This window comes from Hylobates moloch, unplaced genomic scaffold (assembly GCF_009828535.3).
Source record: "Hylobates moloch isolate HMO894 unplaced genomic scaffold, HMol_V3 SCAFFOLD_3, whole genome shotgun sequence".
NCBI classification, from domain to species: Eukaryota; Metazoa; Chordata; class Mammalia; order Primates; family Hylobatidae; genus Hylobates; species Hylobates moloch.
In genome coordinates, this window is record NW_026652278.1 from 163314604 (window position 1) to 163328493 (window position 13890).

At 35.7% G+C, this 13890-nt stretch overlaps 1 protein-coding gene across 3 annotated transcripts in view; it reads right to left on the reverse strand.

Moving 5' to 3' along the window:
- Positions 1-13890, reverse strand: part of GLRA3 (glycine receptor alpha 3) — a 175264-nt gene that overhangs the window by 29734 nt on the left and 131640 nt on the right. For all 3 annotated transcript variants that reach the window (XM_032148941.2, XM_032148940.2, XM_058435839.1), the window contains 2 exons: positions 10170-10307; positions 4406-4620 (listed from right to left, as the gene is read on the reverse strand). In XM_032148941.2, coding sequence (XP_032004832.1) covers positions 4406-4620; positions 10170-10307 — 353 coding nt within the window. The remainder of the gene's footprint in view (positions 1-4405; positions 4621-10169; positions 10308-13890) is intronic.

The window sequence follows — 13890 nt, forward strand, 5'->3', positions numbered from 1 at the left end:
GCCTAGAAGAGACACAGGCACCTCCCAGTCCTGTGAGCAAAAAGAAATGTAAACCACTGAGATTCAGGATTTGTTATGCAGAATAATTGTGATGTAACTGGATTATCAACCCCAAGTGCCAAGAATCTCATAATATTAATATATTGTGTTAAGAGCTAGGGTTTGGATAAACTTGAATCTGGAGATTCCCCCACCCTGCCAAGTTTCTATCTGCGTACGTGAATGTGTGCATTGTGTATAGTGTGTGTGCATGTGTGTGTGTGCATCTGTTTGACATGCTATGTTCAAAAGTCTCTGATATGATAATAAGTTTAAAAGACTAAAATAAGGTATGCATAGTGACACTTGTGTACTTCTGCAGATGATATGAAACATGAAACACACACCAGACCTGGTCCTTAGCCAGTCTCTATGAAACAGGATGAAAAAAAATGATGAAGGTAGGTCTCTAATAGGAATTAATTGATTGTTGAAATCATAAAAGAAAGGGTAAGGTGTATATAATATTGCTGTGTAGCCAAGATTTCTCCAGAGTTCCCTAATGTGGATTCCTTCTAGTATTCAGAGTTTGCAAATTAAAATTATATTTTGTCTCTCCTACTGATTTTCTCTATTCTTACCCATCCCCATACTTAATTCCTTCAGTGCCAAGGTCTTAACTGACTATTGAAATTAAGTTTATACTAAAAATAATTGAATTATTATTACTCTCCCCTCTTTCACCCCTGATGAAATGAATCCTCCTAAGAAGGACTAGTTTTCCATATCTAAAAAAAAAAAAATTACAGAATGCTGAGATCTCAAAGAGTTTGGGAGTAAAGTTTTGGGGTGAGTGGGTCTTGCCTTTAACCAAACTGTCTAATATATTCTGTTTATGGGTAGGGATAGCCGGGGGGAGGGACAAAGAGAGAAGATTTGCAGCTGGAGGAAGAGGTCCAAGCACAAATGCATCTTCTTTCCCTGTCTTTCCAGGCTTTCTTCCACTAGAAAAATCACCTCTAGTCCACTTCCCAATTCATTTGTAGTTTACTCACTAAAGTCTGAGGGCTGGGTGTCTTTGGTCAGAACTTTGGAAGTTCTTAGTTTTTGACAATTCCATGTGATTGTCTTGTAAATGTCTCCAAGTTAACATGTTTTAGAAAAGAACCCACAATTAACCTTTCCCCCAACCTTCCCTATTAGTAACTATCATCTCTACTTGCCTAGTTACTTACTTGAATGCTACCCTTGACTCCTGCATTTCCCTGAATCTTCCATGTTCAATTCATAAGCAAATCCTGTCTGTTTTACCTCCAAATATATTTTTTCAAAAACATTTACTTCTTTCTAGAGCCATCTGCTACTCTCTAGCTCTGTTGCTACCAATCTTGCCAGATCATCATCTGCTGTGGACTACAATAGCTTGCTTGGTAGACTCCTTGCTCCCACTCTGCCTCTTCTATCTGGTCTTCAAACAGAAGTCAGTGTAATTGCTCGCCTTATTAAAATTCATCAGTGGCCCATTGCTGCACCCAAATTAAACCCAATCATTACCAAGGCCTATGAAGTCTTCCTTGATAGGCCCCATGATCATCGCCATCTTTTCTCACTCTGCCCCAAGCACATGGTGTAATAAAGTGCTCCTAAAGTTATGCAACCTTGAAAATTTGCTGGGAATAGAATGCGTATATCACCTTCTGATGGCCACCTGATACAGACACTGCAAAAATGTTCAAGTTTCAAGGAATCAATCACAGGAGGGCTCTTGCTTTGAGAGACTACATGCTTGATTTCTCATGACATTGTAGAGGCCGATGCAATAGAAAATATCAGAGAGGAATATCAGCTCTGTAGTTCTCTAGAAGCTGGCTAAAGTACATTCTGGCTAAAGTACATTCTTCGAGATTTCATTCTCTGAGTCTTACTTAAGCAATTTCTAAGCTCGTTCTTATCTTAAGGGAGATGTATTGACATGGAGCCTAGACAAAACACTAGGCAAAGATCACAAAATTATGATCTATTGTTTCACTCTCCTATGTTTGATAGTCAATTTTCCTGAATGTAACTTTGTTTTCCTACTTCCTAGAAATTGTCAGTAGGTAAATTCTAGGTGTTTTAGTGGCAAGACTCTCAGACTTCTGAGGGTTCTTTTGTGAAATTGAGAACAGAAGATCTTAAGGTGCATGGTCTCACACATCTGTTTCTAAATGCAAGTTATAAAGCCCTCACCTCCTGTCTCTCTGGCCCAAAAAAGTCGCAGAATCAGAACTGTATTTTTAAAGAGATTTTTTACTCTTTTGAATGGTCTCATCCAATAGATTAATTCTTGTTGTTTATCCTGGGTCCTTGGGGTCTGCCCTACTAAAATTGAATGTAAGTAATTAATTATGCTAAACCTCCTATTCCTGACTTATCTTGAATTCTAAGATGATACAGTCAACTTCTTTTAAGGTATCACTTTCTCAATCAATTCCTTTTGTGGATCAGAGTCACACCTGTCATCACATTTTTAAATGTCATTGTCTCTGTGATCAGAGAGATAGACTTTGTACACATGTATGTGTATAGTTGAACTCATGGCTGAAAATTTGTTTCTTCTGTAAGGTCTTGTGGAAATTAAAGCTTTTTAAAAATGTCTCCTATTCTTGAGAAAAAAATACGAAGCAGTCCTAGACATTCTTCTTTTTTTTAAGTTGTGCCTCCATTCTGTGTTTTTAATTTATTGCTTGCTTTATTTCTGCATCCTCTACTTACATTTCCATGCTCCCCCAATTCTACCTTACTCTCTGTATCTAAACGTCTTTCTGTTGTGCCTTGTAGAAGCCATAGATTCTCCTTTTTCTGACTGACAACATACAGACAAATGAGCTTTCATTTCTGTTTAGCTCATGAAGATCAGTGAGTAAACTGACGATTTCCTTTACAAATTAACTATGAAATTTCCACTGTTACCCAGAGCTCTTGCAACATTTATCCTTATGTAAATCAGCATTGAGTCTTATTAGTTTACATTTATAAACAGATTTATAATTTTCACATGAACAATATTTTAGAAAACACTAGTTGATGCGAACAATTTTGAAAATACAATTAATTGTTAATAAAAGTAGACATTATTAGGAGAGACAACCATTAAATTTTAGTGAGTCAGAGCATGTTAATATCATATTTTAATGATAAAATTCCTATTTTCAATTTTTATTTATATAGGCCTTTCAATCTAATAAACTGAATCATAGAATGAATTAATAGAAAGGACTAAGGGAGCTATGACAATAGATTTATAATTTACTTGGTGTGGCAAGAAGATAGCATCTAATGCACACAAAAAAAGTTAATATGATTTTATTGCATTGAAGTACTTCAACGAAAGTAATAGTAAAGCTTCTTGGAAGCTATGCAGAATTACTTAATTTAGATGATAGAAACTTCTTCTTAGACGTCATTTTGGGGAAGAAAATAGTTTTCTATTTCTATGCAGCTAAATAAATGAAAAGAGTTTTATTTCAGTATATCTTATGCAAAGCAATATTGGGTCTTTTACGAACCTCACAGAGGGAACAATTTTATTTTAATTCTGGCAGCTCAGCGTGGATGAAAATCATGGAATTAGATAAGGTCTCCTGTCTATTGACTTATGGTTACTTAAAAGCAAAAGAGAGAAAAAAACCACAAAAATTATATACATCATATTTGGCTCAGGGTGCAGCACTGTGGGCACTCTGATGCAATACTTGTAATATAATTGGTATATTTCTTCTGGAAATAAATTTGGCAATATATGTCAATACAGCTATCAGTGCAGCAATTCTGTTTATAAGAATATACGCTAAGAACATAATACAAAATATGTGTGAAGCTATGTGTGTGTGTATGTGTTTGTGTCTATATATAGATATATATGTGTGTTTACATAAAATATGTGTGCATATAAATATAGATGATATGTGTGATATGTATAGACACAGGCACACACACATATATACATATATATTCATATATATAACATTTATTATGTAAATATTTATTATAGTATCAGTCCTAAGAGTGACTAAGTAGATTATGGCATATCCATACAATGGAGTACTATGCCACCATTTAAAATTACCATGTAGATTCAACTTAAATGTTTAATATGTTTCTAAATATTTAAAAACCTATTTTTACAAATAATTCCATAGTGTATAAGAGTATTATTGATATTTAAATAATTGGGAATAATAACACAAAATGTGAATAGCAGATATCACTGGTTTGCAGAATTTTTTTCATTTATTTCTGTTTTACATGTTTTCTGCTTTGGTTATATATTCCTTTTAAAACCAGTAATGCCAATGAAAAATATTTCACCAAAGCGGACAACGATATCTTTGCAAGATTTATAAGTGTGTGTGCAAAGATGTGCATGCTCATTCAGTGCACTTACTTTTGGCAGGGAAGCTCGTGATCCTGAACTCTGTGTAGTCATTGTCAGCACAGTGGTTATCCCCAGAGCTACCCTGGCCGGTGCTGCATCCATGTTGATCCAGAACGAAACCCAGGATAGAATAACGATCAGGAGACTGGGAATGTACATCTGGATCAGATAGTATCCCATTTGTCGCTCCAGATGGAATCGCACTTCTATACATGTAAACTTTCCTAATTGGTGGTAAGGTAAATACAGCAATTAGTGCAAATAGGTCTTTGTTATGGCATCAAATATCACAATTTCTTTTTTTTTTTTGAGACAGGGTCACTCTGTCCCCCAGGCTGGAGTGAAGTGGCATGATCTCAGCTCACTGTAGCCTGCGCCTCCTGGGTTCAAGAGTTTCTCCTGCCTCAGCCTCCCCAGTAGCTGGGATTACAGGCATGCACCACCAAGTCTGGCTATTTTTTTTTTTGTTTCTTTTTTTTTTTTTTTTTTTTTGTAGAGATGTGGTTTCACCATGTTGGCCAGGCTGGTGTCGAATTCCTGACCTCAGGTAATCTGCCCATCTCAGCCTCCCAAAGTGTTGGGACTACAGGTGTGAGCCACTGCTCCTGGTCTCACAATTTCATTTTGATAAGGATTCTGTCATAAAACTTTCCATGACAATGAAAAGAGACTCATATTGATTCTTGAAAAAATATTTTTCACTGTTAGCATCAAGAAGCAATGTAGTAAGAGAGCGTACTCTTTTAGAAAATAGTAAGAAACTTTATTACTTCCGACTTGAAAAGTGCTTTACACTTGTCAAAATATCCAAAGATTTATTATTTCACTTGATTACAACAATTGCTTCTGAGGCAGACAGGAGAAATATATACTTATTATATGAAGATCTTCTTTACTCATTGACTGTTTCTGGTGCTTTGAGTGCTTCTTTAGAGCCAGGTGCTATTTGTTGCAGAAGCTTTCTATTTTCTTTAAAGTAAGTGCTAGAGGATAAATACAATTGAACACGAATGATTCCTTGAATAATAAAGCAAATAGGAAAATATGTGTTTTTTCCATTAATAAATTTGAAAATAACTTAAAAACACACTAAAAACAATGGGATCCATTTGTACTATACACTTATGCTTTTGTGTCCCTATTATTTACCTCTATTTTGGTAAGCAATACATAGAGGAGTAAATGATGGTTTAATAAACATTAAGTTGATATTTTTTGCTTGTGTCCTGGTTCTACTCCTTACTCTATTGATACTGATTTATACTACTCTATGTTATCTCTCCTTTATAAAAATTGTTCTTCTAAATCACCCAGTCCTTGGTTTAATTATTTTTATTTGAATTATTTTAAGAAGGATAGGTCAGAAAGTTAGCATTCTGCTCTTTAAGTAACATTCTGTTACTTATCATGAAAGAAAGATGTTGAAGAGCAATTGCTGTCCTATTGCTAGGTAGGGCTGAGTGCAAAGCTTCTATTCATGTGACTTGGGCCATGCGTGATTGCACAGGTGATGCAAGGGCACTATATCTGGATGAACCCATGCATGTGTTTCCAGAGCTTAAGTCTCAACAAAAGTTCATAAAGTCCAGGAAACGTGGATTCCACTCTTAAGTGAATAGTAATCAGAAATATATGTGCAAACCATACATGATCCTTTTATCAATTTATCAAATATATACAAAATGCCTAAAGATTCCTGAAATATATCAAAATACTTTAGATTTTAAAGTGCTATTAAATATAAAGATTTAAATTTTTCTATGAAAAATAATGAAATGGAATAAAACAAGAATAACTGAAACATATTTATAATATCAGTTAAATAACTCACTAAGTAATCCCATAGCATAATTAGTAACCAATACTAACCATTCAGATACTTTGTATAAATTCTCTAAATTTCAGGTGATTCTCAAGGAAAAAAATAAGCACCATTGTGTTTTTATTTAAAAAGAGTATTTTTCAAAGTTCAGAATCACTAATCATGAGAAAAATGTAAATCAAAACCACAATAAGTGCAATCCCAGCACTTTGGGAGGCTGAGGCGGGAGAATCGTGAGGTCAGGAGATGCAGACCAACTTGGCTAACCTGGTGGAACCCTGTCTCTACTAACAATACAAAAAATTAGCTGGGCGTGGTAGTGGGCACCTGTAGTCCCAGCTACTCGGTGGGCTGAGGCAGGAGAATGGTGTGAACCCACTTGCAGTGAGTGGAGATCTTGCCACTACATTCCAGCCTGGGTGACAGAGCGAGACTCCAACTCAAAAAAGCAAAACAAAACGAAACAAAACAAGACAAAACAAAAATAAGATATTATCTCATCCCAATTAAATAACTATTATCAAAAAGGCAGAAAATAACAAATGCTGATGAGGAAGCAGAGAAAGGGGAACACTTGTACACCATTGGTGGGAATATAGATTAGTCCAGCGACCGGAGAAAAGAGTATAGGAGTTCCTTTAAAAAGTAAAAATAAAGGTACCATATGGACTACTGGGTATATATCCAAAAGAAAGAAAATCAGTGTATTGAAGAGATACATGTTTGTTGAAGCCCTATTCGCAATAGCAAAGATAAGGAACCAACCCAAGTGTCCCTCAGTGGAAGAATGGATAAAGAAAATGTAGTGTATGTACACAACGAAATATTATTCAAACAAAAAAGAGTGAAATTCTATCATTTGTAGCAACATGGATAGAACTAGATGAAATAAGCCAGGCATAGAAAGACAATATCATATATTCTTATTCATATGTGGGAGCTAAAATAATTGACCTCATGGTTGTAGCAAAGAGAATAGTGGTTTTGAGAGGCTGAGAAGAACTCAGGTGAAGAGGTTGGTGAGTGGGTTTAAAAATACACTTAGAATGAATAAGTTCTAGTGTTCAATAGCATAATAGGGACAACTACAGTTAACAATAATTTATCGTACATTTCAAAATAGAAGGAAGATTTGGAATGTTCCCAACACAAAGAATTGATGAATATATGAGGTGATAGATATCCCAATTACCCAGATTTGATCATTACAGATTTTATGTTTGTATCAAAATATCACACGTACCTCCAAAAACATGTACAGCTATTATGTATCTATAAAAATTAGAAAATGTTTTTATAATATTGCTGGGAAAGAAAATAAAGGGATACACACATGAACACAAATATACACCATTGCTTGTATATAAATAAATATACTCAGTATATGTAGATCTGAAGAGATAAAAGAACAAGTTGGACAAAAAATTCCATCACTTATGCATGGCAGCAGACCCCAGAAATATAGTGATCAACAGAATAAATATAATACAAACTCAGGGCAATGAGAGAAACATGCAATAAATAAGTAAACATAAAATTGAATGATATAATTTCAGATGGTGAAAGCAGAATTTGGGCATTTAACACATCTTGTTACATATGGATTTTTCAAGAGCTGGCATTTGAATAACCCTGAAGAAAGTGGGAGTATTAGGTTTGGAACAATTTCGGGAAGAACTTTACATGCAGAAGGAAGAGCAAGAGCAAAGGCCCTGAGACAGACAGAGATGAGTTTGGTGTATCTAAGCAACCAAGTCATTGTGGCAGGGTATTACTGAGCAAGGGGAAGAGAGGTAAAAGATTTCGGAGAAATTATTAGAAGGAGACAGATCATAGGATGCTGTAGCACATAACTAATAAACACTTCGGGATAGTGAAAATAAAACTGAATAAATCCTCTAATTTTGTGCAAATAATTTGTGTATGAAAACATTTTTAACTTAAGTATATTTCATTTTCTGGGGGGAAAGGGTATTTTATAAATGTGGTTCTTAGGTAACCTACTATTGTGTTTGTTTGTTGTTTTTTCACAAGTAACATAAAAGACATATGTGGTATCTAGGCCTATTATTGGAAAACAAAAGAAGATTCTTGTGCATTGTAACAGCAAATATGAAATGGAGTCTGGGATCTGAAGCAAATTAACCACATACTTGAATGAGGACTCTATGAGATGCTTTTATTCTCTACATAATTTGGGCACGTTATTCTGCTTCTGGACAGTACAGTGATTCGAGAATGTAAAGTTGTAAGATCTCTATGATATCACCCAAGATGTCCCATTCCTTGCTTATAGAAGGCATTCATAAATGTAAGTTCTTTTCCTTTAAGCTGTAATAGCTCATTTGATAACTCAAGGAAGTATGCAAACTTACTTTACACTAGGGAAGTGTCTTGAGACCCTCTGTCGTAAAAATTCATCGCTAATTGACGTTTATAACTTCACCTCTTGTTCTGGGTTAAATGATATCTCCGTAAGATTCATGTCCACTCAGAACGTGTGAATGTGAACTGATTTGAAAATAAAGTATTTGCAGATATAATCAAGTTAAAATGAAATTGTCCTGAATAAGAGGGGGTCCCAAATCCAACATTACTGATGTCCTTACAGAAAGAGGGAAATTCGGACACAGAAACAGACACACAGGGGAATCCCATGTGACTCTGAAAGCAGAGACTGAAATGATGCATCTGCAAGCTGAGAAACAAGGTTTTCCAGAAATAGGTAGTCAGGAAGAGACAGGGAAAAACTCTTCCCTAAAGCTTTGAGGGAAAGCATGGCCCTGCTGACACCTTGAATTTTGGACTTCTACCTTCCAGAACTGTGAGAGAACACATTTCTGTTGTTTTAAGTCACCGTTTGTGATAGGTTATTATGGCAGCCCTAGGAAACTAATACACCTCCCTAAGTTAACTCTAGGGGATTTTTAGCATCTGTCTAAGGGAACTGAGCAAGGACAGTGCCATTGACTTGCCTGCTCTTTATCTTTGTGTTGAGATGTTAAACTTGAACTCCCTAATAAGTTAGATATCAGCTTCATCTCTGAGTTAAAAGGAAAATGGTAGTGACTTTTTGATCAGATATTGTGAATTTGCTAAGGAGATAAGAGAGACTAGGGACTTTGTATAGTGAAAGGTCACAGCACAGTTCTGGAAAATGCTGAGTCCACAATGAATCAGTTACTGAAATGAAATGATAAGAACAGCAGCTGATGCTAGTGGGAGGCCATGTACTCCCCACAATGGAGTGATGGCCTCAATCATGGGCCGTTTAATGGCATTCAGAGAATTCCATTACTTTCTAACTGTATGTATACATTCTAACTGTATACATTCTAACTGTACAGTTAGAATACGTCTTATGGAAATAGCCCATGTTAGTTAAAGCAACTGAACAAAATTTGCCGATGTACAAATATCACATTGAGTCTCTCAATTCTTAGTGTTGATAACTATATCTGATATTTATCTCAAGTGTCTTAGTGTGAATAGTAGGTGCTTAGGTAAAAATACACTGAAATGCAAGAAAATATGACAAAGGGAAAAATTACGCAACAAAGCTTTTTTCTTTTTTAAAAAAAGCAATTTTAAAAAAAATTTTCTTAACAGATAGTGTTTACTGCCCAGGAAAGGTTAAAAACACATTTTTTTTGCTCACAGAAATTAAAGGAATAGTTTTGGAAACATTATTACTATGTAATTACAAGCTTTTCATTAAACATTATTTAAAGATAATTGAACACCAAGCATTGCTTTGGTCTCATACAGACCAATTATTTAACAATATGCAATGAATGAAAGTATTCATAGTTTTCAAATGCATCCATTTTCTGGTATATATGAAAAACATTGATCTATGAAGAGTTAAATAACTTAGCATTATAATGAAGAAACATCAGGATATCATAAAACCACAGGTAGTAAGTGTAAAGAACACTACTCAACCCCTACCTGTATTGTAATGTTTAGTGCAGTATCGTAAATCTTTTTCTTCTTTCAACAGAAACTGGGGCAAAGTGAGTCCTTCTGCCACTTGTACAGGTGCCTCATCTTGCCATTCAAAAATGAGATCATTCATTGTGTACCCAACTAGGCAAAACATAATAAAAATATGAATAGTCTAAAAAGAGCATTCAAAGAAAAGAAATACAAATTACTTTATAGTCACATAGTATGAGAAGACCAGTGTCATCTTATAGTAACTCTATGGATGGAGCTATTCATTGCTCAATTCCATTTCATACATGTCTATTGAAGTGTATTCATGTGGAACTCCCACCAAATAATATGAGAAAACAAAGTAGACTCATTAAAAGTATACCATGGCATGTCAAAACTTGAAGGGACATGCATATACATTCTTTCCTTGGGATGGGTAGCTAGTGGATTAATTTTGTAATTTTCATTTTGATTTCATTCCATCTGGTTTCTCCTTATTTTCTTTCAAATTATTCAGGACTTTCTCAACAAAAACTGAAACTGTCACTTGTTAGAAAATGACTTTTTTTTTTTTTTTTGAGACGGAGTATCACTATGTCACCCAGGCTGGAGTGCAGTGGTGTGATCTCAGCTCACCGCAACCTCTGCCTCCTGGGTTCAAGTGATTCTTGTGCCTCAGCCTCCCTAGTAGCTGGGACGACAGGCACATGCCACCACGCCCTGCTAATTTTTGTATTTTTAGTAGAGACAGGGTTTTACCATATTGGCCAGGCTGGTCTCAAACTCCTGACCCTATGATCTGCCTGCCTTGGCCTCCCAAAGTGCTGGGATTACAGGCATCAGCCACCGCGCCCAGACAGAAAAATGACTTAAACTTAGTGTAAGAATAAATGTCAGAAATCTCTTAATTATATACAGATTGCTCAAGGATTTAGGCATGTTAATTTTACTTCTGCTGTGTTTTGAATCTCTCCAGAGTTGCATGTAGATAGCATTTATTTCTGTGCATTTAAATCCATTTAGAAAATATCTACAAAGTAAAAATGGAGAGGAAATAGAAATTTATTTTTCATGAAGATTTTGATACACATTTCATCATTTAATGATTCACCAATTTCTTAGATTAATTTGAATTAAGCATTTAATTCAAAGAGAGGGTAGCATTCGTTATTGATATATATAGGCTTTAAAAAATTCCATCCTTTATAAATAGTCAAGGTTTGGGCCAGACACATTATATTTTTGTCATGGAAAAATTTCAACTCCTTAAGCCATAATGTTGAATAGAATTGGGGTATTTTCTTTAGAATTTCTTGAACAGGCAAATGAAAGCTTTTTATAGAATTCATGTATTTTCTTTTCTCTTTGGAACATCTACACCAGTATATTGCTGGCAGCTATTGTATTAAAAAAAAGTATATTTTCACTACCATAAAGGATTCTCTTTTTCCCCCTCATGAAAATAAATAACAACTTGGGGTTAAAAAAAAAAAAGAAAATGACTTAAACTATAACATCTGTGGGGGAAAAGTACTACCACATAATGCCTCCTTGATTTAATCATTAAACATGGGACAGTTTGTGGAGGTGGAAACCCTTGCACATAATATCAGCGAATTCAGGATAGAATTGATTAATGGATTTTGTAATAGGTCAGCAGCCTTTAGTAAACTAAAATTTCATATTTCTATATGGGAGGTATCTAAGAACTGCAGAATTTTATCTTTTCCTTCTCTCTGAGTGAGAAGCTATTGAAATGTATGTTTAAAGACTACTGCAGAAAATGAGTCAAAAGTGAATGGGACCTGTGAGGCAGAATTGCTGTTACTTTGATCAATGAGTTTCTTGATGAACAACTTCCATGGAGGTAGAAAGAGAGAGGAGGCATGGTGTGGCCTCTGAACCAAGTCAAATGGTCAGTATGTTAAAAGCACTTGGATGCGGTGGCTCACATCTGTAATACCAGCACTTTGGAAGGCCAAGGTGGGCCGATCACCTGAAGTCAGGAGTTTGAGACCAGCCTGGCCAACATGGTGAAAGCCCGTCTCTACTAAAAAACACAAAAATTAGCTGGGCATGGTGGTGGGCACCTCTAATCCCAGCTCCTTGGGAGGCTGAGGCAGGAGAATCATTTGAACCTGGGAGGCGGAAGTTGTAGTGAGCTGAGATCAACCATTGCACTCCAGCCTGGGCAATAGAGTAAGACCCTGTCTCAAAAAACAAAACAAAACAAAACAAAACAAAACAAAAACAAAAACAGAAGCTCCAGGTCTGTGAAGCAGCACAGAAGGGAAATGGTCCCACACAAATTCTCCTGGAAACAAGCTTGTATTGCAGGGAAGAGGTTATGTGAGTGACTGGAAACAACTGGCATGGAGCAGGTTAAGCTGAATAGAACATTGAGTAGGGAAAGGAACTGATCACCTTCCACCCTCCCCAATACCTGGGAAAAACTCTCCCAGACACAGTGAAATCTGCTCCAGCTGTGGTGGTAGTGACTGGAGCCAGATGCCCTACCACACTTGACCCTGAGGTATACCTCACAGCATCCACCCTACAGGCAGTGGAGATGGTAGTAGCAAGAGCATCAGTAACCAAATCTCTTTAGACTGTATGGGATTCTGCTTCTGAAGTTTTCAGCAGAAGTATCATCAATGTGATGGCTCATCATGGAGCAAGCAAGCGCTATTTGGTAGAGTTTGTGAAAGTCATTGAGATTGAAGGAAGCGCACATCTACATCTGAATTTTGACTCCAGAACAGATGTGGGAACCTGAAGGACTGTCCCCTAGGCTGATGGATTTAACACAGCAGGGACTTAATACCTGCTTATACTAGAATACATTTCATTGACCCCTGCAATTAATAATGATTTGATTGTTAATACTAGAAAGCTTTCACTTTCATTCGTAAGTCCTTTAATATGTCCATTATAAATACCATTTTACCGAGAAAGTAGATGCACATTTCTCAATGATTTAAGGATAGTAAAATAGGCACCAGTTCTACCTTCTGCCAGATAAGACATATTTCTCATTCTTCCACACCTATAATCACTGAAGACAAAATATATGAGATTGTGTCCCAATTTAGACAGATGAATGGAAAAATGACCTGAAACTTCATTTCGTTTTTATATTCTAAAATTTTCTCAAGGTATTCTGTGAAATGAAGCTAGCTTTATGAAATTTCCTCAAAGATGAGCTTTATTTAGTGGCTAATACAATTTATAGACAGTATATGTAACTCGCTTTTGTTTCAAACAGTCATCCACGTTAGTTTAGGTATGTGTATTTCATAATCATACTATACTACTTCATTATGGTTCAAAAAATACTTAAGTTTGAAACCAGAAGGAAAATAGTAAGAGGCCACGGTTGGGGGGCAAGTCCTTTATTTGAGTAACTTACTGGTTGTTAATGATAACAACTAAGTGGTAATATTGCCTCAATAAACTCTCAAACATAATTTTAAAAAATCAATACTTTTTTACACAATTCAAAATGTTTTAAGATCCTTATGCTTTTGGTTGGTAGATCTTTATACAAGTCTGAGAATGTTAAAGAGAACAGACTGGTTAATGAGATCAAGATTGTGAGCTGAATTACCTGATACCACAATAAGCTTCCCAATGAAAACTAATTTATTCAGGCAGCAGACATTAACCCTAACTTCAGTCAACAATCTCATATGGTAGTTACAATAAAACATGTAAACCAATGGCTCAGTGCAAC